The sequence below is a fragment of the Panthera uncia genome (assembly GCF_023721935.1).
Source record: "Panthera uncia isolate 11264 chromosome C1 unlocalized genomic scaffold, Puncia_PCG_1.0 HiC_scaffold_4, whole genome shotgun sequence".
In the NCBI taxonomy this organism is placed as follows: domain Eukaryota; kingdom Metazoa; phylum Chordata; class Mammalia; order Carnivora; family Felidae; genus Panthera; species Panthera uncia.
In genome coordinates, this window is record NW_026057585.1 from 20,116,735 (window position 1) to 20,141,580 (window position 24,846).

Sequence of the window (24,846 nt, forward strand, 5' to 3'; positions counted from 1 at the left end):
CTATAAGTCTATTCCCACTCCAGTTTTTCCTATTCCTAAATACAGAATATTTATTAATAACACAAAATAACTTAACTTATTTTGATGTATTTAGACCTATGAAGAAAGTAATGGGCATTAAGAAGAGCCTTGTAAGAACAGATGGGTTCTTCAGGAGGAAAAGTGAGGGAAAATCATTTAGGAAGCAGAGAATAGAAGTTGGTAAAGGAGGGGCGCCTGGGTGGCTCCGTCGGTTGAGCATCTGACTTCGGCTCAGGTCATGATCTCATGGTTCGTGAGTTCAAGCCCCATGTCGGGCTCTGTGCTGACAGCTCAGAGCCTGGAGCCTGCTTCAGATTCTGTGTCCCCCCGCCCCCCTCCGCCCCACCCCTGCTTGTGCTGTCTCTCTCTGTCTTGCAAAAATGAATAAACATTAAAAAAAGTTGGAAAAGGATGAGAAAAGCGGTATGGCACTTAAAAAAATAGCAGTGAAAAGAATGAGTTTCTTGAATATGGGGAAAATACTAACAGCCAAACTTCCCAGGATACCGTAGAGCACCTGGAAAAGACTTCTGAAGAAAAGTGACCTTCATGTACTATTGCTAGCATTCTATGTTTTGCCATGAAGTAAATTCTAGTTTGCGTGGCTCGAAATTGTAATGCAAGAGGCTTACTCTGGGCAATAGTGAATGGCACTTGGGGGCAGTGTTCTCACTTAGTTTTCTTTTTCTGCCAATTGTCCTGAAGTCTAAGGGTTTTTTTGTTGTTGTTGTTTTTTTTGTCAGTTTCTGAATCGAAACTAAATTTTCATTTCTCAGCTAGGTAAGATTGTATTGTCTGTTGGTTAATCATGTATAGTGCCTGCCAGATGGAGTCATATAGCTTCTGATTTTTGTTAGTCCCTAAAGGTTTGGGGAAATTCACAAGGGTGATCTTATCTAACGAGTGATGACTCCCCCAAGGCAAATCGGGTCTTCTCCTAGAGCTTCCGTGGAAACAAGAATGTGCAAAGGTATTTCAATGCAGAATATCTTTGAAAAGATGGGGGGGAGAAATGAGAGTTGTGGGACATCTTGTATTTATCAGGTAGCTTGGTCCCAGAACTGATGGTAGAAAGGTGGCTTGCGCTTGAGACTGTTGCATCCACACGACTCCTGAAACAGAATGCTACGGGCACCAGTGACAGTCACAACAAAGTTTATTACAATGAGAGGCAAGGCCGACCGATCGGGACCAACACTCTTGATAAGAGCGCGGCCCCGAACAGCCGGGGTACAGAGTTTTTATAACCGATCACATCGTTTTATCATCACCTGGGAACAGAACAAAGAAACAATTTCCAGATGAGTTAGAAACAGTTGCCTAATGAGGTGTTTACTTTAGACTTTCTGCCTCTAAGTTGCAACCAGTGGATCTCCTTGACCCTGCCTCTGATGCTCTTTTCTTTGAACTTTTGCTTCCTTAATTGGTGAAGCCTAATTTACAAGAGTATGAGGCGTAATTTATAAGAGTAAAGCAAGGCTGTTATCTCTTAACCTTCAATGTCAACACAAAGCTGTTATTTTTCAAGCTAAGCATTAGCCCTACACTACAATTTAACCCTTACATTTCCCCCTTTTCTTGTCAGTGAATCAATCCCTTGATTCATCATTAGGAACTAAGGGGATATAATTGGACCTGATCATCATAATTTTTATTTCACTAACTCGCTTCTTAACATATTGTACTAACCAATTGATAATGCACGGGCCAATAGTTAACCCGAGAAGTAACAATAGCAGTGGCCCAGCTACGGCTGTAAGCAATGATGTGAGCCAGGGGGACCAAGAGAATAAACTCTGATACCAATTATTGCTGGCTTCCCTGGCACGTTCCCTGGCCCTAAGATTATCCCTGACCAAACTGAGAGTGTCTCGGATTACTCCAGAATTGTTCGCATAAAAACAGCATGTTTCTCCGAGGGCCACGCAGAGGCCCCCCTCCTTCATGAAGAGTAAATCAAGCCCTCTTCTGTTTTGTAATACAACCTCAGCTAAAGAGTCTACTTGGTGTTCTAGCCGAGAAATTGAAGTTTCCAAGTAGCCTAGGTCTCGGTCCACTTGCTTGCTTACAGTTTTGAAATTTTGGTCCCCCACAATGAGTCCAGCAGTTCCAATAGCTGTGGATCCTGCAATTCCCAGTCCCACTAGGAGTGGAATGAGGACTGGTGCTGCCCTTTTTACCCTGGAATGTCCTTCAAATAGACGTAAGTGTTCTCTCCCTGCTTCTCCGCTATATAGGTATATTTGTGGGAGAATATGAACTAGGATACAAATCTCTTGGGTGCCGACCCCAAAGTATGTGGCTGCAATGCAGGGGGTAATTCCTGATGAGCAAGCAAACCAGGCTCCAGTAAGGGCTCGGTATGCTATATTTTGGGCGCTATCAGTATCTGAACTACTTGGAATATACACTTCTGCACAAGAGTTTTTGTAAGGGGAGTTCTGCCAATTATATTCTTGGGACACTATACACCAACCCGGCCCTTGGAGGTCTCCTAGGGTTAAAATTGGTCGTGAACCCCAAGGGCACAATGTCGTGCTTGGATTTAGCAATTTCACAACATGCTTTTCTATGTCTTGTCCAATGCTAGCATTTGTAGCCACTCCCACATAATATGGAGGTTTAGGGTTTAAGCACAGCCAACAATCTTGTACAATCTCGGTGTGAGATGAATTTAGCCAAGCATACATAGAATCTACTACATCTAGCCAATGCGTCTCAGGGGAGAACGGGTTCTGGATATGACCTGTAGTTGGTAATTCCAACTTTGTGGGGGCACCCGATTGCGGGGTAGGTTGGGAAGGGACAGTCGGAAAGAGTGGGGGGGTGTAAAATCATATCCTTGTTTGGCCCTACCGGATTGGGTGGAGTTTTTCTTTTAACCCGTTGTATAGTAAAGGAAATGCCCTTGTCAACTCCTGGAGCATACATCCTGAGACCCCAAGTGTGTCCAGTGTCCCAGGAAGAGGAAAAGGTACTGGAACTAGAAACCTTTTTTAAACATATTTTTGTTGGGTTACATTTTCCTTGAGTCTTACATTTGGGATCTGGAGTTCTAAGGAGGGTGATTAAGGGATCATGGCCCTGTCCTGCCAGCCAGGGGGCCAGCGTTTCACAACCCCATTTTGCACAATGGTATTGGCCTTTTCCTTCACATTCGACCTTTCTATTTGCAGGGCAACTGTATAACCCTGGTATGTTAGCCAATTTTTGTTCTTGATCCCTGTGTCCACATCCATAGGTAACCATATAGGGGTTTTCAGGGACCGGAGGAGCGAAGCCCGTTGGCTGTTTATAATTAGTAACTAGAGTCCCCCATGAGTCCCCCACCAAGTCGCATAAATCAAACAAAAAACAAGGCACAGTGGAAGAGGTATTAGATGCTATCACCTTTCCCGTGACAGTGTCCCTGAGTTCCCATTGGTATGGCCAAAAAGATAGGGGATGCAATTCCATACAGTCCCCCACACTTATCACCATACAAACCCAGAAAATTATTATTCCCGCATCAGTCTTAGCTTTAAAGGATCTTCTGGATGCCTTTGAACCTTCCATTGCTCTTTGTTATCTGGTTCTGCATCAGTCTGGGTTGTTCCCGCCTTCACGCAGTTTTTCTTAACCTGAGAGTGATGAATCCAGGTTCGGACACCATCTACCTTCACGGCCGTGGGTGTAGTCAGAATCACGGTGTGTGGTCCTTTCCAGCGCGGCTCCAGGGTTTTAGGCTCGTGCCTTTTGACCCAGACTAAGTCTCCTGGTTGAAAGGGGTGGGGAAGAACAGGAGGATGAGTGAAGGCTTCTCTCAAGGCCCTGGTTATTTCCTTCTGTACATGTTGCAGGGCCATGAGCGAAGCCAGCAAATGGTCCTGTTCCAACTGTTCCATTACATCGTCTCCTAGCCTCGGCAGGATAGGTGGAGGTCTGCCGAATAAAATTTCATAAGGGGAAAATCCCTTGACAAATGGAGTACAACGCGCTCGCAAAAGGGCAAAAGGCAGGACATCAACCCAATTTTCGCCTGTCTCAAGGGACAATTTGGTTAAGGTCTCTTTTAGGGTCCTATTCATCCTTTCTACTTGACCCGAGCTCTGGGGTCTATATGCACAGTGTAATTTCCAATCTATTCCCAATGCCTGGGCCAGACCCTGGGACACCTGCGCCGTGAAGGCCGGGCCATTGTCCGATCCTATGCTCAGAGGCAGCCCGAATCTAGGGATTATTTCATTTAATAATTTCTTAACTGTCGCCTGAGCCGTTTCTGATTTAGTGGGGAATGCCTTGACCCACCCGGAGAAGGTGTCTACAAAAACAAGCAAATATTTATATCCGTATTTCCCTGGTTTAATCTCAGTAAAATCTACTTCCCAAAAGCGGCCTGGCTCAATTCCTCTATCTCTTTTAGCTTCTGAAACCTTCCTATTTGCACCCTGATTTACTTGGGCACAGCTTACACATCTTTCAACCACCTCTTCAATCTCTTTTCCCAGCCCTTGCGCCCTGAACTTTCTCCGCACTAATTCCGCCATCTTCGTTTTTCCCAGATGAGTCCCTTGGTGGAGCTGACCCACCATGCGCCGCCCAAGTGCCGCGGGTAAGAGGATCTTACCTTCAGGATCCTGAAACCACTTTTGTCCTGGCATCTTACTTCCCCCTTTTCTGGAAATCCACTCCAAATCTTTAGGAGTGTAACTGGGCTCCAGTGGAAGCAGGGGCTCTGTCAAGATCGGTAGCTCCAAGGCACTTTCACTTTTAGTTAGGGCAGCTTCTCGGGCTGCTGCATCAGCCAGGAGGTTTCCGACTGCCTCTAGGGAGTTGCCTTTTTGATGTCCCGGGCAGTGAATGGTTGCCAGCCTCGCAGGTTCCCAGATGGCTGCTAGAAGATCTAAAATTTCAGCTTTATTTTTGATGGCCTTGCCTTCTGCTGTGAGGAGACCACGCTCTTGATAAATGGATCCGTGTACATGCGCGGTTGCAAAAGCATAGCGGCTGTCCGTATAAATGTTAACTGACTTGTTTCTTCCAAGTTTTAGGGCTTTTGTTAGTGCGATGAGCTCTGCGCGTTGGGCTGAAGTTCCTGGGGGAAGGGTCTGTTGCCATAAAACTTCACGGTCTGTCGTCACCGCAGCACCGGCATACCTTTGCCCTTGAAACACAAAACTACTGCCGTCTGAAAACATGCTGATATCAGGGTCATGTAAAGGAATGTCCGTAAGATCAGAGCGGAGGGACGAGATCATTGCCAAGGTTTCTGGGCAAGAGTGTAGAGGGGGATTCTGTCCTTCAGGCAGCAAAGTGGCTGGGTTTAAGGTTGTGGGAGCACAAAAACGTATTCGGGGCTGGTCAAGTAGCAATGCTTGATATTGGGTAATCCGAGCATTTGACAGCCATCGCTCTGGGGGAGCCCGCAGTAAAGTTTCCACTTCATGGGGCCCCGTGACAGACAATGCTTGCCCTAAGGTTAGTTTGTCTGCATCTTTAACTAGAAGCGCAGTGGCAGCAATTTGTCGAATGCATGGGGGCCACCCGGAAGCAACTGGATCCAGCCGTTTTGATAAATAAGCCACTGGTCGGCGCCAAGGTCCTAGGCGCTGTGTCAGAACTCCCTTGGCTACCCCCCCTTTTTCGGCTACAAACAAATGGAATGGCTTGGTGGGATCTGGTAGGGCCAAGGCTGGTGGGGTCACGAGAGCATCTCGTAAGGCTTGGAAGGCTTTGGTTTGAGTCTCTCCCCACATGAAGGATTCTGGAGACCCTTTGAGGGTGGCATACAAAGGGGCTGCCAGTTCAGCAAAGCCAGGTATCCATAGTCTGCAGTAGCCTGCCGCCCCAAGGAACTCGCGGACTTGTTTGCGAGTTTTAGGCTGAGGAATATCGAGTATGGCCCGAATTCTTTGTTCACCAAGGTAGCGCTTACCTTTTTTAAGGTTGTAACCTAGATAGGTCACTGCAGTACGACAGACCTGTGCTTTTCTGGCTGACACTCGGTACCCCAGTTTTTGTAGAAGACTCAAGAGTCCTTTGGTGGCATTCAGGCATTCTAAATGAGAAGGGGCCGCCAGCAAGATATCATCAACATATTGCAATAGAGTTACCTGTGGGTTGGAAATCCGAAATGGCTCTAAATCTTGGTGCAGGGCTTCATTAAAAAGAGTAGGAGAATTTTTAAATCCCTGGGGGAGTCGCGTCCAGGTGAGCTGTCCAGCTTTTCCCTCTTCAGGATCAGTCCATTCAAATGCAAATAGTGGCTGGCTTTGTGGGGCCAGCGGGATGGCAAAGAAGGCATCTTTTAAGTCCAGAACTGTATAATACACCTGAGAAGGGGGAAGCAGACTAAGGAGAGTATAAGGGTTCGGTACAGTGGGATGAATGTCCATTACCCTGGCGTTTACTGCTCTTAGGTCTTGAACTGGCCGGAAATCGGATGAATTAGGCTTCCGGACAGGAAGAAGCGGAGTATTCCATGGCGACTTGCATGGGATCAAAATGCCAGAGTCGCGCAAACGCTTGATGTGAATAGCGATTCCCCGCCTAGCCTCCCGGGACATGGGATATTGTTTTAGTCTTACCGGAAGTGCGGATGCCTTAAGTTCCACTATTATGGGAGCTTGATGAATTGCCAGCCCAGGTGGATTAGTTTCAGCCCATACCTGGGGAAAATCCGCCTGGAGGCTTTTAAGGAGGGGATCGACTGCATGAACATTTTCATTAGGCACTGGAGTGAGCAGGCCCTCTTCCCCAAGTGGCACAGTCACCATTACCGTTGTTGGGCCATCCTGGCCGACTTTAATATGCATACCCCCTTCAGTGAATTTCAAAGAAGCCGTTAGTTTATGCAGTAGGTCTCTACCTAGTAATCCAGGGTAGGGGCATTCAGGCATAATTAGGAAAGAATGTGTAACAGTTTTACGGCCTAAATCTATTTGTCGTTCAGTGGTCCATTTGCAAGTCTGGGACCCAGTTGCTCCTTGCACCAGGGTTGCCCCTTGCCTGGTGGGGCCAGGATCTTGTTTTAAAACTGAAAAGGTTGCCCCAGTGTCCACCAAGAAGGTCTTAGGTTGGCCCCCTATATTAACAGTAACCAACGGCTCAGAAGGGGCCACCGAGCCGCGGCCCCGTCAGTCAAAATCGACTCCCATCACAGATACCTGGGGTGGCCCAGTTTTGCGTTGGGCTAAGTTGGGGCAATCCTTTTTCCAGTGTCCCTCTTGTTTGCAATATGCACACTGATTTTTTCCCAGTGACACTTTAACCCTTTGTTTATCTTTTTTCTTTTGTTCAGACCAGAATTCTTTGGGCGCTCTGGGTCCTCTTCCCTCACGGGCATCCAGGACGGCTGCCACCACCCTGCTTAATTTTTTTGTCTGTCTTTCTTCCTGAGAATCCCTATTGTTGAAAACATTTTGGGCTATTTCAACTAACTCAGATAAATTTTTTCCTTCAAACCCATCTAATTTTTGTAACTTTTTCCGAATGTCTGGGGCTGCCTGTGAGACAAAAGCCAGATTTAATGCCCTTCTATTTTCAGGTGCCTCAGGGTCAATAGGGGTAAAGGTGCGGTACGCCTCCATGAGCCTTTCTAAGAAGGCCGAGGGGCTTTCCCCAGCTCCCTGAATTACTTCTGTTACCTTAGACATGTTTGTGGGCCGGCGGGCGGCCGCTCGGAGACCTCCCAGTAGAGTCTGGCGAAATAGGGTTAATGATTGCCTACCGTGAGGGGTGTTTGGGTCCCAATTCTCAGGATGCGAGGAAGGAAAAACTTCCTCCAGCACAGCAGGATCCACGGTGGGTTGCCCATTTGGCCCCATCACTAATTTCTGGGCCTCACGACGGATCTTATCTCGCTCCTCAGTGGTGAAGAGAACCTGCAAGAGCTGCTGGCAGTCATCCCAGGTTGGCTGATGGGTCACAAATATGGTTTCAAGAAGAGAAATTAAGGTTTGGGGTTTCTCTGAGAACGAGGGGTTTTGAAGCTTCCAATTATAAAGGTCGCTAGTGGAGAAGGGTACATAAGTCATAAAGGGTCGGACTTCACCCTGCAGGGGTGGCCCTGGACGAAGGGGTAGGGCAGTGGGAGGGGGATGAAAGGGAGTCCCTGACCGGGTATGAGATGGGCTCAGGGGAGTGTCCTGACTCAGGCTTGCCTCCTGATCTGAAGCATCCTGACTTGTATTTTTTGAGCGAGAACTATAGGGCGGCGGGCGGTAAGTTTCTTCTTCTTCCTCTGGTGCAGGTGATAGAGGGGGCAGCCGCTTAGTCCCGTCAAGATTCTTATTTTGAGCTTCAGATGGGCTGCCTTTGAGTGGTAAAGCCTGTACTTTAGGGAGGCAAGGGGAAAGGGGAAGGAGAAGTTTTAACCAATCTGGAGGGTTTTCGATGAGGGTCCTCCATGCCCCAATATATGGGATTTGGTCTTCGTGCCTAGAAAAGACAATATCATGAACCTTATATATCAATGTAAGGTCAAAGGTCCCCTGTGGAGGCCATTCCACCTGAAAGCTGGTCCATTCCACCTCGCAGAGAGTTCGAAGGACTGACTTCTTAACGTGGAGGCCGAAAACTGAGGCAGCTCTCCTATAGTCCTGGAAATAGGTTAGTATGAGACTCAGAGGGGTGGGGGTACTCTGATTTTGACCCATGACAAAGATAGGCAGAACTGACAAGGACGCACAGACAGTCAACAGGAAGAAGACAATTAAGACACGAAGAAAACACAAATTTGAGATCTCTAGGCCAGTAGGCCATGGCAGCCACCTGAAAATAGGATCCTTCTTGACAAAAACCAAACCAAATGGGGTCCACCAGCGTCCCGGTAGGATCCCTGACTCTGGGTCTATAGCCGCGTCCAGCAGACCCTCCTGAGTCATCCAAATGGCGCGCCCCAAGAATTCCTTACCTCTCCCAATCCCGAGCTTCTTCCCAGGGGTCAGCGGAGCAATCCGCAGAAAGGGCCCTGTTTCAGACCTTTAACTTTCTGGTGGAACAATCCGAGGAAAGGGCCCTGTTTCAGACCTTTAACTTTCCCGCGGAACAATCCAAGAAAGGGCCCTGTTTCAGACCTTTAACTTTCCCGCGGAACAATCCAAGAAAGGGCCCTGTTTCAGACCTTTAACTTTCCCGGCCAACGCACCAAATGTTGCATCCACACGACTCCTGAAACAGAATGCTACGGGCACCAGTGACAGTCACAACAAAGTTTATTACAATGAGAGGCAAGGCCGACCGATCGGGACCAACACTCTTGATAAGAGTGCGGCCCCGAACAGCCGGGGTACAGAGTTTTTATAACCGATCACATCGTTTTATCATCACCTGGGAACAGAACAAAGAAACAATTTCCAGATGAGTTAGAAACAGTTGCCTAATGAGGTGTTTACTTTAGACTTTCTGCCTCTAAGTTGCAACCAGTGGATCTCCTTGACCCTGCCTCTGATGCTCTTTTCTTTGAACTTTTGCTTCCTTAATTGGTGAAGCCTAATTTACAAGAGTATGAGGCGTAATTTATAAGAGTAAAGCAAGGCTGTTATCTCTTAACCTTCAATGTCAACACAAAGCTGTTATTTTTCAAGCTAAGCATTAGCCCTACACTACAATTTAACCCTTACAAGACCACATTTCGTACCTGGCTGTTCTAGTTGCCAAATGGGGGATGACCCAGGTTTTTTACATAGGGAAGGCTTTCTTGGGTACTGTATAGGCTTAATGGGGCCTTTGTTTACATTTAATTTAAGTTCATTCTGTTAGTTTCAGGCATTTCTTATCCATTGTGTTGTTGAAGACAATTTAAACATAGATTCCCCCATGTCATTTAACCATAAAGAGTTGGAAGCACTTACTGAAATGGGCCAGGCGCTGTTGTGGATTACAGAGACTAACAGAAACTGCCCTCTAGATAATGTCACACTCCAGAGGGAGCATAGCCCATGGTCATAATACCTGGAAACAAAGCCTTGTGACAGTGTGTTCTCAGTTCCCAGGAGCACTGAGATTTGGAGAGCTTGAGAGGAACCTTCGCAGGGGACAGGATTTTTGAAAGATAGTTGGCAGGGGACGGGAGTAGAAGTTTGTCAGGTGGGGACCAGGAAGGGCTTTGTAGGTAGTGAAAATAGCATGTACCAACACATGGAGTCCTAAGCCAGCACACTGACTGTCGGATATCATAAGAGAAGAGTCCTTTTGGAATTTGCCTCAGATTGAGCAATATGTGTCCATGTGACCATGAACCTGGTCAGAGGCTGCTCATCAGTTGCATCATAGCCGCCTCTTCCAACCCCTCTCACATGTTCATGGAAGGAAAGCCCAGGTTCTGAATTGGCTTCTGCATTCCACTTTGGAAATGATTTTATCTCTTGGCAGCTGCCGGCCCTTTTCTGAGCATCTATATTCTATAATCATCAGTTTTTAGGCAAGTACATATTTTGGAGGATGAACCAGAGGAGAATACAATCTGTACAATATGAGGCAAATCTAGTAGTGAAATGGCAGAATAATTATTGCTCCTCTGCCATCTGTGGCAGCTTCTGTCATGAAAATGACAGCTTCTCAATGTACGTCAGGCTGCTCACTGTGTTTCTACTTTCTGAGTCAGAGGACATAACTAATCTTTGTTCATACTATGCTCTGGCATATTTGTTTTCATCTTCTGTCTGGATAATTGTTGCCTTTTCAGTCTGAAGGAACTGGCCCTGAGAAAAGAATTATTCATTCAACATTTAGCAGCCTTCCTTCTAAGGAATTTTGGTAGATGATATAAGTAAATATCGCACTGAATAGTGGGTTTTTGACAATTCAAATTTCCTGGTCCATTTAGAGACACGCATTAGAGAATGTGCAACTGTTGCTTTATAAACTATGTGTTACTTACTTTCTTACTCTTCTACCTACATTTAAGAGATTTTTTTTTTAAAGTTTCAAATAATACTCTTCCAAAAGCTGTTCAATTCTCAGATATTAAACAATTTCTGGGGCACCTGGGTGGCTCAGTCGGTTAAATACCCGACTCTTGATTTTGGCTCAGGTCATGATCTCACAGTTCATGAGTTCGAGGCACACATTGGGCTCTGTGCTCACTGTGCAGAACCTGCTTCAGATCCTCTGTTTCCCTCTTTCTAGCCCTCTCCCACTCACCAACATTCTCCCTCTCTCTCTCAAAAATAAATAAATGTTAAAAAAAAATTTTTTTTTAAGATTCTGACATAGTGACCCTACAGCTCCACTGCTAAGTATATACCCAAGAAAAATGGAAACATGTTCACATAAAAACCTGTCCATGAACGTTCAGAGCAGCATTATTCATAATAGCAAACTGGAAATAACCCGAGTGTCCAGCAACTGATAAACAGGTAAACAAAATGTGTTCTATCTGTACGGGAATGGAATGTTACATGGCAATAAAAAAAATGAATGAATGAGGTCCTGATGTATACTATGACATGGGTGAACCTTGAAAACATTATGCTGAGTGAAGCCAGACACAAAGGTGATGTACTGTACGATTCCATTTATATGCGACGTCCAGGCGAGGCAAATCTATGGTGATCAAGTAGATTAGTGGTTGCCTGCTGCTGGCGGGGAGGTTGGGGTAAAGGAGAATGTCGAGCGACTGCTAATGGAGGGGTCTGGAGTTTCTTTTGGGGGTGTTGAAAATGTTTTAAAGTTAGATTGTGGCAGTGGTTGCACAATTCTGTGAATATACTGAAAGCCACTGAACCTTTTAGTTGACCCTTTGAACAACATGGGTTTGAACTGCACGGGTCCACTTTCACGCAGGTATTTTTCAATAAATACGGTACGGTGCTATAAATGGGTTTTCTCTTCCTGATGATTTTCTTAATAACATTTCCTTCTCTCTGGCTAACGTCATGGTGAGAATGCAGTCTATATTACAGATAACATTCAAAATATGTGTTAATCAACTGTTCATGTTATCGCTAAGGCTTCTTAGTAGGCTACTAGTAGTTACGTCTTGGGGGGGGGCGGTTAAAAGTCATACGTGGATTTTTGTGCAGGGTGGAGTGGTTGGTGCTCCTAATCCCTGTGTTGTTTGAAAGTCAGTTGTACTTTAAGTGTGTGAAATTTATGGTATAGGAAATAAATCTTTTTGTTTTGTTTTTGTTGGTTTTTTTTTTTTGAAGTTTATTTATTTTTGACAGAGAGAGAGAGGCAGAGTGCGAGCAGGGGAGGGTGCAGAGAAAGAGGGAGACCCAGAATCTGAAGCAGGCTTCAGGCTTGGAGCTGTCAGCACAGAGCTCGACACAGGGCTCAAACCCACAATCCACGAGATCGTGACCTGAGGTGAAGTCGGATGCTTAACTGACTGAGCCACCCAGGCGCCCTGGAAATAAATCTTACATTGGAAAAAAATACTCCAGCATACTAAGTACGAGTTTTTATATTATCTTACAGACAGTGACAGTCTTGCATACTGATTTTTTGATATATGATTGCCGAATTTACCATAACACAGTGGAAAGGGTCACCACGGACTGTGCCATCAGGAGATCTAGATTCTTGCCCTGGTTCTGCTGCTGGTGTGCCGCATGCAGCTGCATGAACCTAGGCAAGTCCCTTATGCTGAACCTTGGGTTCTTAATGAAATAGGGAAGTTGACTTAGGAGAGCTCTGAGCTCTCTTTCAGCTTTCTGAGTTTATGTGTTTGTGCAGTAAAGCATATAAATATTGGGGCAGCTTTGGAGCCATGGCTTTATCACTTATGGTTCATAACCAAAGCATTGGGGTTCTCAGAGGCCACTTGGCTAGCGCTCCTTCCCCCAATCATGTTCAAGTAGGTCTTGTTAGGTAAAATATATGTAGAGCAGGGTTTTTCAACCTCAGCAATATTGGCATGTTAGGCTGGATAATTCTTCCCTTTGGAGGGGTGTCCTGTCCATTGCGGGATGTTTAGCGGCAACCGTGACATCTTCCCACTCGATAGCATCTCCTCCCCAGTCCTGACAGTCAAAAATGTCTCTGGTCTTTGCCACATGTCACCTGGAGAACAAAGTCACCCCCAGCTGAAAATTCCTGGTGTAGAAGATGCTAGAATAACAATATGAAAATAACCAAACGGATGTGCTCTCTACCTATGAAGAACTAACAACATATGTGCAAAAAAAATACCATTTGGGAATCTTTGATTTTTCAGATAATCAGCAGAAGAGGAGGACTTTTTGTTGTGTTATGCTGACATTTACCGTGTTTATTAAGGTCACATTTAATCTGTAGTCATGGATGGGAGAAAGGCAGAGGAGGAATAGTCTAAGAGCTGTCAGATCCTTTTTAGAATGAGACAAGGTGTCAGTAAATCTATACAGGCATTAAAAAAAATAGGAAAAAAAATCTAAGAAGAAGGTGTAGGAATTGAGGGCAAGAGAGCTAGGAGGTACCTTCTTGGTTCTTTGCACAGAAGATGTAGACCATCCAGATGTGTTCTTTCTCGTATCTCCTGTTCAAAGCTCAAAGCTGTGAATTAGATGATAAGTTATTTCTCTAGAAAAAGAACAGAAGAAAGCCATAAACTGGAATCCAGATAGCCAGTGAATTCCTCGTTCCTCTCCGAACGGATCTGGAGCTGTTTCTGGTGGGCCTGCAGTGGGGCTCCAGACTCCACCTGTTCTCCAAGCACACACGTGCCACTTGCACTGCGGTCTATGAAGTTCTTGCTTTTCTTTTTTTTTAATTTTTTTTTAACGTTTATTTATTTTTGAGACAGAGAGAGACAGAGCATGAATGGGGGAGGGGCAGAGAGAGAGGGAGACACAGAATCGGAAGCAGGCTCCAGGCTCTGAGCCATCAGCCCAGAGCCCGACGCAGGGCTCGAACTCAGGGACCGCGAGATCCTGACCTGAGTTGAAGGCGGATGCTTAACCGACTGAGCCACCCAGGCGCCCCTGAAGTTCTTGCTTTTCTAGACAGACTAAAAATCTTACATTAGCTTATTGGGTTGCATTGTTTAATAAATACCACATGAAATATTTACACTGTATTTCTAAAGATAAATTATTCATATCTCCCACAACATTTTGATACAGGTAAAATAGGGGATTAGAAGTTATCTGAGGAAATTTCTATGATGGGCATGGGGATAAATCCTGCTTGAAAGTCTAGACAAAAGTGAAATACTCATGAGTGTCTTTGACAATGTATATTTATAGTAGGCTACAGTAATTAATTTTCATTACTTTTTCTAGACTAAAACACCAGGTAGTTATGTGTCTACTTCAGAAGCTAGAAACACTTCTGTGTAAGTTTTACACTATGCTATTCCTCGTCAGCTGTGGAAAATGAACACAAAGATTTTAATCAGGGTATATTTTAATGCAGTTGCTGGATGATTCTTCGCTCTCATTGTTTATAGCTAGCCGTTTTTATGCAGAACTGAAAATATGTTTTATGAGACCTGCTTTTGATTCAATATATTAGAAGGATTTTCAAGGCCTTTGGACCAAGATTATTAATTCATAATGGTTTTTGGTTGACTACTTTAATAGTATGTGTTTTAGTAAGAGGGTGCATGTAATAAAAACATTGTATTCTAAAGCCTTAAATTACTGTCCTTGAAGAAATAATCATAGTAAAGCTAAGGTTATTTCAAAAGTAAATTCATTTTATTCATCTCTTGAGTGAGGCCATGATAAAAGGAGAAACACAAAATTGCTTTTCTTAACAGAACAGGCTGCAGAGAAGGTCCTGGAGAGAGTATCTTTGAAAAATCTCTGTAAAGGTTACTACAAGGTAACATTGCTTTACAGATCTGGACTATTGAAAAGTGAGAGCTGCTGAATGACAATGACCATCCCCCTGATCTTATGAATAACCTCTTTCTTTGCTTGCACATGCCTCCGCCCACTGTACAATCATGGAGCGTATGCCCCTCCCCACCCCCCTTGAAATTCTCCATTCCCCATTCTCATAAACTTCAAAGGGAGATGTTAAAGGCATGGACTATATGGTCTCTCTGTGTCCTTGCTGAACTATATATAAATCGTTTCTACAATTAGAAAACACTCTACCGCATGAAACAAGATCACGAGAATGGGATTGTCCTTTGAATTCCGCCGCTGCTAAATCTTAATGAAAAACAAAAGGTTGACTGAACATCACTTGGAAACTAAAGTGAGATTTCGTTGAGAATCTAATCTGTAGGATGGGAAGATTTACACCACAGTGTCAGGATTGCCTGTGGAATGGTAGCGTGGCTGCACATGCTGAGTTAAACCACAGGGTGTGAAGTCAAGAGCTTAGGTATCCACAAACACTGTACTTTTCTAAGGAGATGGAGACAACCAAAAACAAACAAACAAACAAAAACCCAACTGTACAGAGGCAGTGTTACACAGAGAAGGACAGCGACAGTGGCTTGGTAGAGTTAGCATACCACAGCTGTGGGGGAGCAGTAAGAAGTCTCTTCTAGCTTTATCATATTTGTCTGTATTGTGGAATGGATGAGAGTATTCATTTATCGTATAGCCTAAGAAGAGAAATTGTACCAAAATATAATAAGGGTAGACTATGGATCCATTAAAGTCATCAAGAATAATGATACCTCATTCTTTGTGGTTCTAAAATCTATGTTTTTCTTAAAGGAATTTTTTAAGTATTTAGAAATGTCTGGTTGATTTTTGTTTTCAGTCCTTTAAAGGAATATCTGTTTTCCTCATTTTCTGGCTTTTGTACTTGAACAGAGCAGTCAAATGGATCTAGGATATATGCTAAGATGTATAGGAAGGCTCAGCTGCCAAAATGCACAGTAAGGACTTCCCTCACAGGCTTATGGAGGCTTGTGGAGAAGTAAGGGAAGTCTGGAATCAGAAGCAGAAATAGAAGAATACGAAACAGCAAAAACTGAAAGTCAGCAGTGCTCCCAAAGGAGGCGGCAGGGGTCAGAGTGAAACTGTATTGGAGGCTAGGAAATCAAAGCTCCACATCTCTGTGAAACTGCTCGTGAGATTCAGCCTTTTCTGACGTAAGCGAATGAGAGGTCTGAGCAGACAGACGTGTTTGGCCAATGAGTGTCCAGGCCACACGAATCAGGGGTTCACCTACTATTCTGTAGCCACCTTAAGCACATCCTTCAGGTACCATGAGGGATAGGGGAGTACATAGCTGATTACAGTACCTCCTGACCCTCGTGTACTGTGAGACAGGGTGATTTGGAAGCTCCAAAGCCCTCCCCGACTTCAACCCGAATTGAAATTCAGCAGTATGTTCCTAGCTCATAATGATGAACAGCCTGCTCTGGCAGCAGATTTGCCCAGGTGTAGATCCCACATCCATTTCTTAGTTGCTATGTAATATTGAGAAAGATATTTAACCCAGGCTACAGTAAAAAATAAACTAGATCCTGTCACTCTCCTGATCAGAACCCTATAATGGCTTTCCATCTCAATTAGAATAAACTCTAGGGCCGCCTGGGTGGCTCAGTCAGTTAAGTGTCCGACTTCAGCTCAGGGCATGATCTCATGCTTCATGAGTTCAAGCCCCATGCTGAGCAGTCAGCCTGGAGCCTGCTTTGGATTCTGTGTCTCCCTCTCTCTCTGCCCCTCCCCTGCTTGTGCTCGCGCTCTCTCTCTCTCTCTCTCTCTCTCTCTCAAAAGAAACGTTTAGGGGCTCCTGGTTGGTTTAGTCAGTTAAACATCTGACTTCGGTTCAGTTCATGATCTCATGGTTCGTGGATTCAAGCCCCGTGTCTAGCTCCATGCTGACAGCTGGGAGCCTGGAGCCTGCTACAGATTCTGTGTCTTCCTCTCTCTCTGCCCCTCTCCCGCTCATGATCTGTCTCTCAAAAATAAATGTTGAAAAAAATGTAAAAATAAATAAATAAATAAACGTTTAAAAACAAATCTATATTCCTTCATCAGCTGATAAGATCCCCGATAATCTGGTCCTTGCTTATGCCACTCTGATTTATTCTCTTCATTACCACTATTCTAAATTATCTTTGAGTTTACTTTTTGTCTGCCCCTCTCTACTGCTTCCTCTCCTTCTAACAGCAGAGACTTTGTCCATCTTATCCATTACTGTATCCACAGAACCTAAAACAGTGCCTGGCACAGTAAGTGCTTATAACTGTTTATTTATTTGATTGAGTGAATAAGTACATATTATGACATGTGCAGCTCTTAGTACAGGACCTGATAAGTAGTAAGCCCACTATAATTGTTTGTTGCTGCTGCTACTACCATTATCATCTGTTTCTTATATTAGGGTTCTGCAAATGATTTCATTTCGAAAAAAGCTTGCTACCAAAAGTAAGTTTAAATGTGTGCACTGAAGTATAATTGACCCTTAAACAATGTGAGGGTAGGAGCACCAACACCCTGCACAGTCGAAAATACACATGTAACTTTCAACTACCCCCAAACTTAACAAATAATAGCGTACTGGTGACCGGAAGCTTTACCCATAATATAAACAGTAGATTAACACATATTTTGTATATGTATTATATATTGTATTCTTACAATAAAGTAAGCCAAAAGAAAGAAAATGTTGTTAAGAAAATCATAAGGAAGAGACAGTCCACTGAAAGTACTTTACTATATTTATTGAATAAACTCCACATTCTAAGTGGACCCATGTGGTTCAAACCTGTATTCTTCAAGGGTCAGCAGTATACACATATCAGGACATCACATTGTACACTTTAAATATATACAATTTTTATGTCAAAGATATCTCAGTAAAGCTGTTTAAAGAATTAGTACACTACTAAGAGAAATGTAATCCCATTTGAAAAAATAATCTCAGTTCCAAATATTTCACATTAAAAGGAAGACAAAGTTTTGAAGACACTGCTTAATTCTTTGGGCTTCTATGTAGATGATCTTTTGTCCATAACTGCAAACCAAACAGGCCCAGGAGGTTTGTTCACTGTACCTTTTATTTTTACCTTTAAGAGGCCAGGAGAACTGTGAATTTAAATCAACTAAAATAGGGGCGCTTGGGTGGCTCAATCAATTAAGCATCCGACTTTGGCTCAGGTCATGATCTCGTGGTTTGTGAGTTCAAGCCCCATATCTGGCTCTGTGCTGACAGCTCAGAGCCTGGAGTCTGCTTCAGATTCTGTGTCTCCCTGTCTCTCTGCCTCTCCCTTGCTCATGCTCTGTCTCTCTCGCTCAAAAATAAATAAGCATTAAAAAAAATTTTAATCAACTAAAATAAAGTTAACTTCTGTCCTCCTTAAAAAAGCAAAAACAAAGGGGCACCTGGGTGGCTCAGTCGGTTAAACCTCTGACTCTTGATTTTGGCTCAAGTCATGGTCTTATTGTTCTCAGGTTCAAGCCCCACATTGGGCTCTGCGCTGAGAACATGGGGCTTGCTTGGGGGTTCTCTCTGTCTCTCTTTCCCTGTGTGTCTCTTCCCCTCCCCTGTTCACTTGTGTGCCCTCTCTCTCTCTCAAAAAGAAACAAAACAAAAACAAAAACCTGGGAACCAGTAAGAATGCTAACACTCTGTATTTTATTTCCATTTCTATTCCAGGTGCTGCCACATCTGCAAACTTCCTGGAAGAGTGATGGGGATTCGAGTGCTTCGTTTCTCTTTGGTGGCCATCCTTGTGCTGCTGCTGGTAGCTGGGGCTCTGACCACTTTACTTCCAAATATTAAAGAAGACAAGATGCTCACTCTGCGTAGGGAAATAAAATCCCCGGGCAAGTCCACCCTGGATTCCTTTACTCTGATAATGCAGACATACAACAGAACAGACCTCTTACTGAGACTTCTAAATCATTATCAGGCAGTGCCACACCTGCATAAAGTGATCGTGGTGTGGAACAACATTGGGGAGAAGGGACCGGATGAGTTATGGAATTCTCTAGGGCCTCACCCCGTCCCTGTGATCTTCAAACCACAGACAACAAACAGGATGAGAAATCGACTCCAGGTCTTTCCTGAACTGGAAACCAATGGTGAGTTGCAGCTGGGTTCTTAGCCAGAGAGGGCTGCAGCTAACCGGAGCTGGGAGGCAGGCATGTGTATTTCCAGCCTTCTGTCCTAATTATGCTGAGAAAGTAGGAAAATTTAATCAAAAGAAAACACTTTGAAAAACTTAAGGGGCCAATTTTCAAGATGTCAAGAAGCAGTTTCCTTGGGAAGAAATCACACGTCTTGCAACAGTGACAAAGAGGTTAATGTTGTGAAAGAAGATACACTATAATTACATATTGTATCGGAGAAAGTAGTAAAATGGCATTCAGCTTATGCTTAATGTATTTCTTTGCCACCTTCCTTTTCCTCCCATTCAGAGCAGTTTTTTGAGCATTGCAATTTGCTTGAAAGACCCCCAGTCTTGTTTATTTGCGTGATCATTCGTTTCTAGGATAGTGGTTGGTAACTGCATGATCATTTCCCGGTCAGGCAATTATGAAATCAATTACAATTCAAACACACACTTTTTCTACAAGACAAATGTCTCCAGGAATACATTTCTTGTTTACTTATTTTGTCCAGAAAAGTTTTCCTTTGAATGATCTATCTAGACACCATTGTGTTATACTAGTTTTGTTTTCATTTCCAAACTGTTGGATTCAAATTTGTCTCTCTCTTGTTTCAGCTGTGTTAATGGTAGATGATGACACACTAATTAGTGCCCAAGACCTTGTCTTTGCTTTCTCGGTTTGGCAGGTAATGTTGCTGTTTCCTTTACGAACTCCTCAGCATGAAGGTCTACCCAGGGTAGGGTGGATTAATGTGGGAGTCACCTCAAACAGTGTAGACACTATTTATCTAAAAGAAAAGTTTGGTGCATGGTAATCAAGATTTCTTGTGTTCAGTTAAGCCAACCTGCAAGTTAAGTTATCTTTTATCTGTATTTGATTTATATTTGGTATATTGGGGAGAAGAGCTGGAACTACTTTCCAGAGAACAATGAGGAAACTATCTGATATAGCCAAGACTGGAATCGAGGGACATTTTCTACAAGGCCACAGATCTGTATCTCAAAAGAGAAGTGTATCTCTGTATTAATATTGTATATAACTTGCTTTAAAAGAAAGCACTTTACACCGACAAAATTTAATCCTAATTCTGGAACCCCTTTTTAGAAATTAGTGATAACAGAAATTCCAGTGCATCATTGTGGTGGCCATTTTATTTATTTGTTTATGTAGGTCTTTTCCTCAATCATAGCTGGAATAAACAGGCATAAATTGCTTGTCATTCTGTAAAAACAACTCTTTGCTCGTGAATATGTGTTAATTAATAGTAGTTGGCTTTTACAAGTTGCAGTTCAGGGGCACCCAGCCGCCTCAGTTGGTAGAGCATGCGACTCTTGACTTCAGGGTCATGAGTTCAAGCCCCACATGGGGCATGGAGCCTACTTAAAATAAATAAATAAATAAAAGTACCATGTAGTATCCAAAATCTTTGGGGCACCTGGGTGGCTCAGTTGATTAAGCATCCAACTCTTAATTTTGGCTCAGGTTATGATGTCACAGTTCACAAGAGAGAGCCCTCATGGAGCTCTACACTGATAGCATGGAGCCTGATTGGGATTCTCACTTTCCCTTTCTCTCTGCCCCCCTCCCCATGCACACGTGTATTCTCTCTCTCTCTCTCTCTCTCTCTCTCAATCTCTCACTCAAAATAAACAAACAAACTTCAGAACAGAACAAGTTGCAGTACAGTTACCTGAAACCAGAACGAACCACATACCAATAATCTGAGCTGTGTCAAATAATTAAACACTGTGCTACCCAATACTGGTCTAATTTGCACTATAGTACCTCTCCTTAATTAGCTACTTGGGATATAAGAACATTAGGTATTAATGGTAAGTGGTCACAGTACTCTGTAGATACCACTGCTCTCAAAACTTCTGTTTCAAAATTCATGCTGAGTATACTGATCAACAAGTTTTTTTTTTTCCCCATCAGCACTTTTTCCAGCCTTGTAAATAAAAGCTCTTTAGGCAAAAAATTCTAATGTAACACTCCAGCTGTGAAATTTCTATTTCAGGTAGAACATCAATTTACCTAAAATGTCTGGGGTCGGGGTAAATAGAACCATGGTTAATTAGAACAATCCAAGTAAACCATAATTAAAGATGGATAAATATGATTTTTAGGTTTTCTTCATAGAAGAACAAGCAAGAACAGTTTCAATCCATTGTCCAAGGTAACCCGACTCCCAAAGTCAGTCCCATCAGTGCCCTGCATGGTGTAGTGATGTGAGCGAGAGAGGCAGGCAAGGCTGGGATGGACATCTATCAGGCCTTTGTATTTATCTGCTTAGTGCTGTGACTTTTCCTCCTCTGGTCATCTGTGGAACTTCACTCATCCTCCTAGATTAGGTAAATGGCACATCCTCTCTGAAGCCTCCTGTCCTTTATTATTGACCCCCTGTTCCCCTTTGCCTCGCAGCAATACAGCTGTCACCCTGTCCTCGGTGCTTCCAAGAGGTTTACCCAACTGTGTGTACAAGCATCTCGTAGTATGGGAATCCTTTGTTCACATATCTGGATCATGTCCTCCCCGGACTATGCAGTTTTTGAAATGGGAATTAACCCACCTGATTTGTGTGTGTGTGTGTGTCCCTTGTTTAATGTCTGTTCAGTAAGTGAGTGAAATACAAATTACTTATGAGATTGAACTAAACCTTTTAACTCTATAAATTCTTACTTCTTTTCCATGCTTCACTGGTTTTCTCTGGTTTGGTGATTTTTGTTTTATTTTTAGTTACTCTCATCTTAATATTATTATTTTACTGCTATCTTTTCTTCAAAGATCCTGATGACATCTCGTTATATATTTTTCCTTGTATTTTTTTTTAAAGTTTATCCATTTTGAGAGAGAGAGAGCAAGCAGGGGAGAGACAGAGAGAGAATCCCAAGCAGGCTCCACACTGTCAGTGCAGAGCCCAAGGCAGAGCTTGAACTCACTAACTGTGAGATCATGACCTGAGCCAAAGTCAGGAGTCGGGCACTTAACCAACTGAGCCACCCAGACACCTCATATTTTTTTTTCTCATATTTTTAAAAAGGAAACACCCAAGCTGAAAGGGAGAAAAATATAGCATTGTTTAAGATCAACAGTGACTTTCAAAAACATTGAAATCAACATGGAAAAACAGTAGAATCATACATGTAGATCCATAATTTTATGTACTCCTAAGAGATTAAAACCATTTTTCAAAATAATCACACTGTATCTTTTTATCTGCTATAATGAATAGCACTCATACAGTCAGCTTCTCCTGCAGCAAACTTTAAAGAACCAGACTCCTTGGTGACTAGAATTTATTAATATCAGATATCATTTGAATTAAGAGAACATTTGTAAGGTTAGAAATTTTGTTAGGTATTTGGGTTGCGATGGAATTTGACCTACAACTGATCACGACATAGATTTATCAAGTTGCCTGGAGTCAGATGAAATTGAGATGTAGAAACCAGGAATAAAATGAAGTTGATAAATCAGTTCAATTCTCTCTGTAATAAATAATTGCCTTTTTTACCATGTCTGCTCTAAAGAAATGCCACCCTTAATTGTTCTTTTTTCCATCTTTTCAGCAATTTCCTGATCAAATTGTAGGATTTGTTCCTAGAAAGCATGTCTCTACTTCATCAGGTATCTACAGTTATGGAGGTTTTGAACTGCAAACACCGGGGTTTGGAAATGGTGACCAGTACTCTTTGGTGCTGATTGGAGCCTCATTCTTCAATAGCAAATACCTTGACCTCTTTCAGAGGCAACCTGCAGCTGTCCATGCCTTGATAGATGAAACCCAAAACTGTGATGATATTGCCATGAATTTTATCATTGCCAAACACACTGGGAAGACTTCAGGGGTATTCGTGAAACCTGTAAACATGGGCAATCTAGAAAAAGAAACCAACGGGGGCTATCCTGGAATGTGGCATCGAGCTGAGCACTTCCTGCAGAGATCTTATTGTATAAATAAGCTTGTTGATATCTATGATAGCATGCCTTTAAAATACTCCAACATTATGATTTCTCAGTTTGGTTTTCCATATGCCAACCACAAAAGTAAAATATGAGAGTAAAACGAACAAAATCAAACCTCAAAACTGCTTTGTATTTGAGTATCTTCTCTGCGCTACAATTGGTGTGGTTTTTTTGTTTGTTTTTGTTTTTGTTTTTTTAAGCAACATCATGAACTTTTATCTACTACAGAAGTCTCTACAAGGGAGAAAATGTACAGTGCTTCTAGGACATAAAAGTCACATGAACTTCAAAAGCCAAGAAGCTGGTACTCTCTAGATAGGTCTTCTTGTGAGGAGTTTTCATCCGCAGAGAGAACTCCTTGGCCAGCGATTTTAATGTTTACATTCTGAGACTTCTAGACTTCTACAATTTCGTTGACTCATGGCATTTGCCTTAAGGACCTATTGCAAGTTGTCTCCAGGATCAGAAACTCCAGAGAAGCATTTCTCAGCTTTTTCATTAAAGGATGATTGTTTTCATTTGAAGCCTGAGATGCCTCGTTAGCAAAAGCCTGTGGTGTAGAGAAAAGCCATGTGAGGCGAGGATAATCTCAATCCCTTATAAAAACAAGTAGAAAACTCATGACTACCATGCTTTCATTGTGGTCTTTCCAGCACTAACTCGGCCTGGCATGGTTTCGATGCATCAATCACTGCTTTTATTTTCATTGATAAGTCTGTTGTGACTGGAAGTGTTCATTTTAGTAGCTGAAGGATGTCTCATTGATCACTTGGTTTTTGTGAACATTTACTGCATGGATCACAGAAAATTGCAGCCTGTGTTTCTCATGTGCAACCTATATGCAGCAAGGAGTAAATGTGTTACTAGATTCAGGTAGTGCATTTTGGCCCTGAATCTGACCTTGAGAGTATACATTGATTCTTATATTTTACATAAACCATGCATTGTTGTTTAAGAAACTTCTAAAATAATCTTCTAAAAGAATGCTTTAATTAGGAACTGGCAAAAGTTAAAACCCTTGGTGTCAAGAGATATTTGCTGTTAGGGCATAGTTTACCTCATGGATACTGAAGTTACGTGTATTATACACAAAGTTAATTTCTTGTATTCAGAGCTGCTGCTGCTGCTGCTGCTTTTAATTTCCCCCCAAAAAAGACTCGAGGCACCATTCATCATGATGAAATTTTGATTACATGGATACAGGAAAAAAATAAGAGAACTGAATCATAGCAGAGGAATTTTATACAGAGTCTGCATCAGTAAATTGTTGAATTGCTCACTCTGTTGCGTGAATTAGTATCTGTGTTCCACACAGTGTCCGTGTTTGGGTCCTTGTTCATACTAGTAGCAAGGAATATTTAATTAAGCTTCATCACCTCCTCTTCTTCTTCCCCCTTCTTCTCCCATAATGTCATTATATTCTCACAATTGCAAAGCTGTGAAAACATTGTTATAATCATGGTTAATGTTCCAACAATGAAGTCTTTGTGCAATCAGTTCAGTACATGTTGTTTCTTTACCTTGGCATGTGTATGTGTCTTAATGCAGTCAGATAAAGCCAGTAGAACTCAGAACCTCACTAAAAATCTATAATGTTCATTATCTGCTTTGGTCAACCTTGGTAGTGATTTTTTTGCCTCTTGGGATTCCACTGGCAGATAAATAAAATCAACTTCTACCGTGAAGATGTTCTGTTAATTAAGCAGACTCACATTTTTGTGGTCGGTATTTTTACAATTGCTAAATGTTCTAATATATTGTTCAGGGTAACGCAGAGGCATTAGCTACATTCTCTAGGCGGAGCGGGGTGAGGGGAGATTCTTCAGTGGGAAAATATTCCCAGATTTTATTTCCCATTTTGTGTTCTCAAACTTGTCGGAGGCATCACATAAGTTAATCATGTCATGCTTTTCAGGCATTATAG

At 42.9% G+C, this 24,846-nt stretch overlaps 1 protein-coding gene across 2 annotated transcripts in view; it reads left to right on the top strand.

The window, feature by feature from the left end:
* EXTL2 (exostosin like glycosyltransferase 2) overlaps positions 1–24,622 on the top strand; it is a 30,677-nt gene extending 6,055 nt beyond the window's left edge. Inside the window, exons 1-4 of one of the 2 annotated variants that reach the window (XM_049616708.1) lie at positions 14,675–15,766; positions 18,499–18,926; positions 19,571–19,641; positions 22,526–24,622. In XM_049616708.1, coding sequence (XP_049472665.1) covers positions 15,711–15,766; positions 18,499–18,926; positions 19,571–19,641; positions 22,526–23,014 — 1,044 coding nt within the window. In that variant the 5' untranslated portion in view covers positions 14,675–15,710 and the 3' untranslated portion in view covers positions 23,015–24,622. Of the gene's footprint in view, positions 1–14,674; positions 15,767–18,498; positions 18,927–19,570; positions 19,642–22,525 lie in introns of those variants that run through there. The other variant, XM_049616706.1, reaches the window with a different exon arrangement.
* The last annotated feature ends 224 nt before the right edge of the window (positions 24,623–24,846 follow it).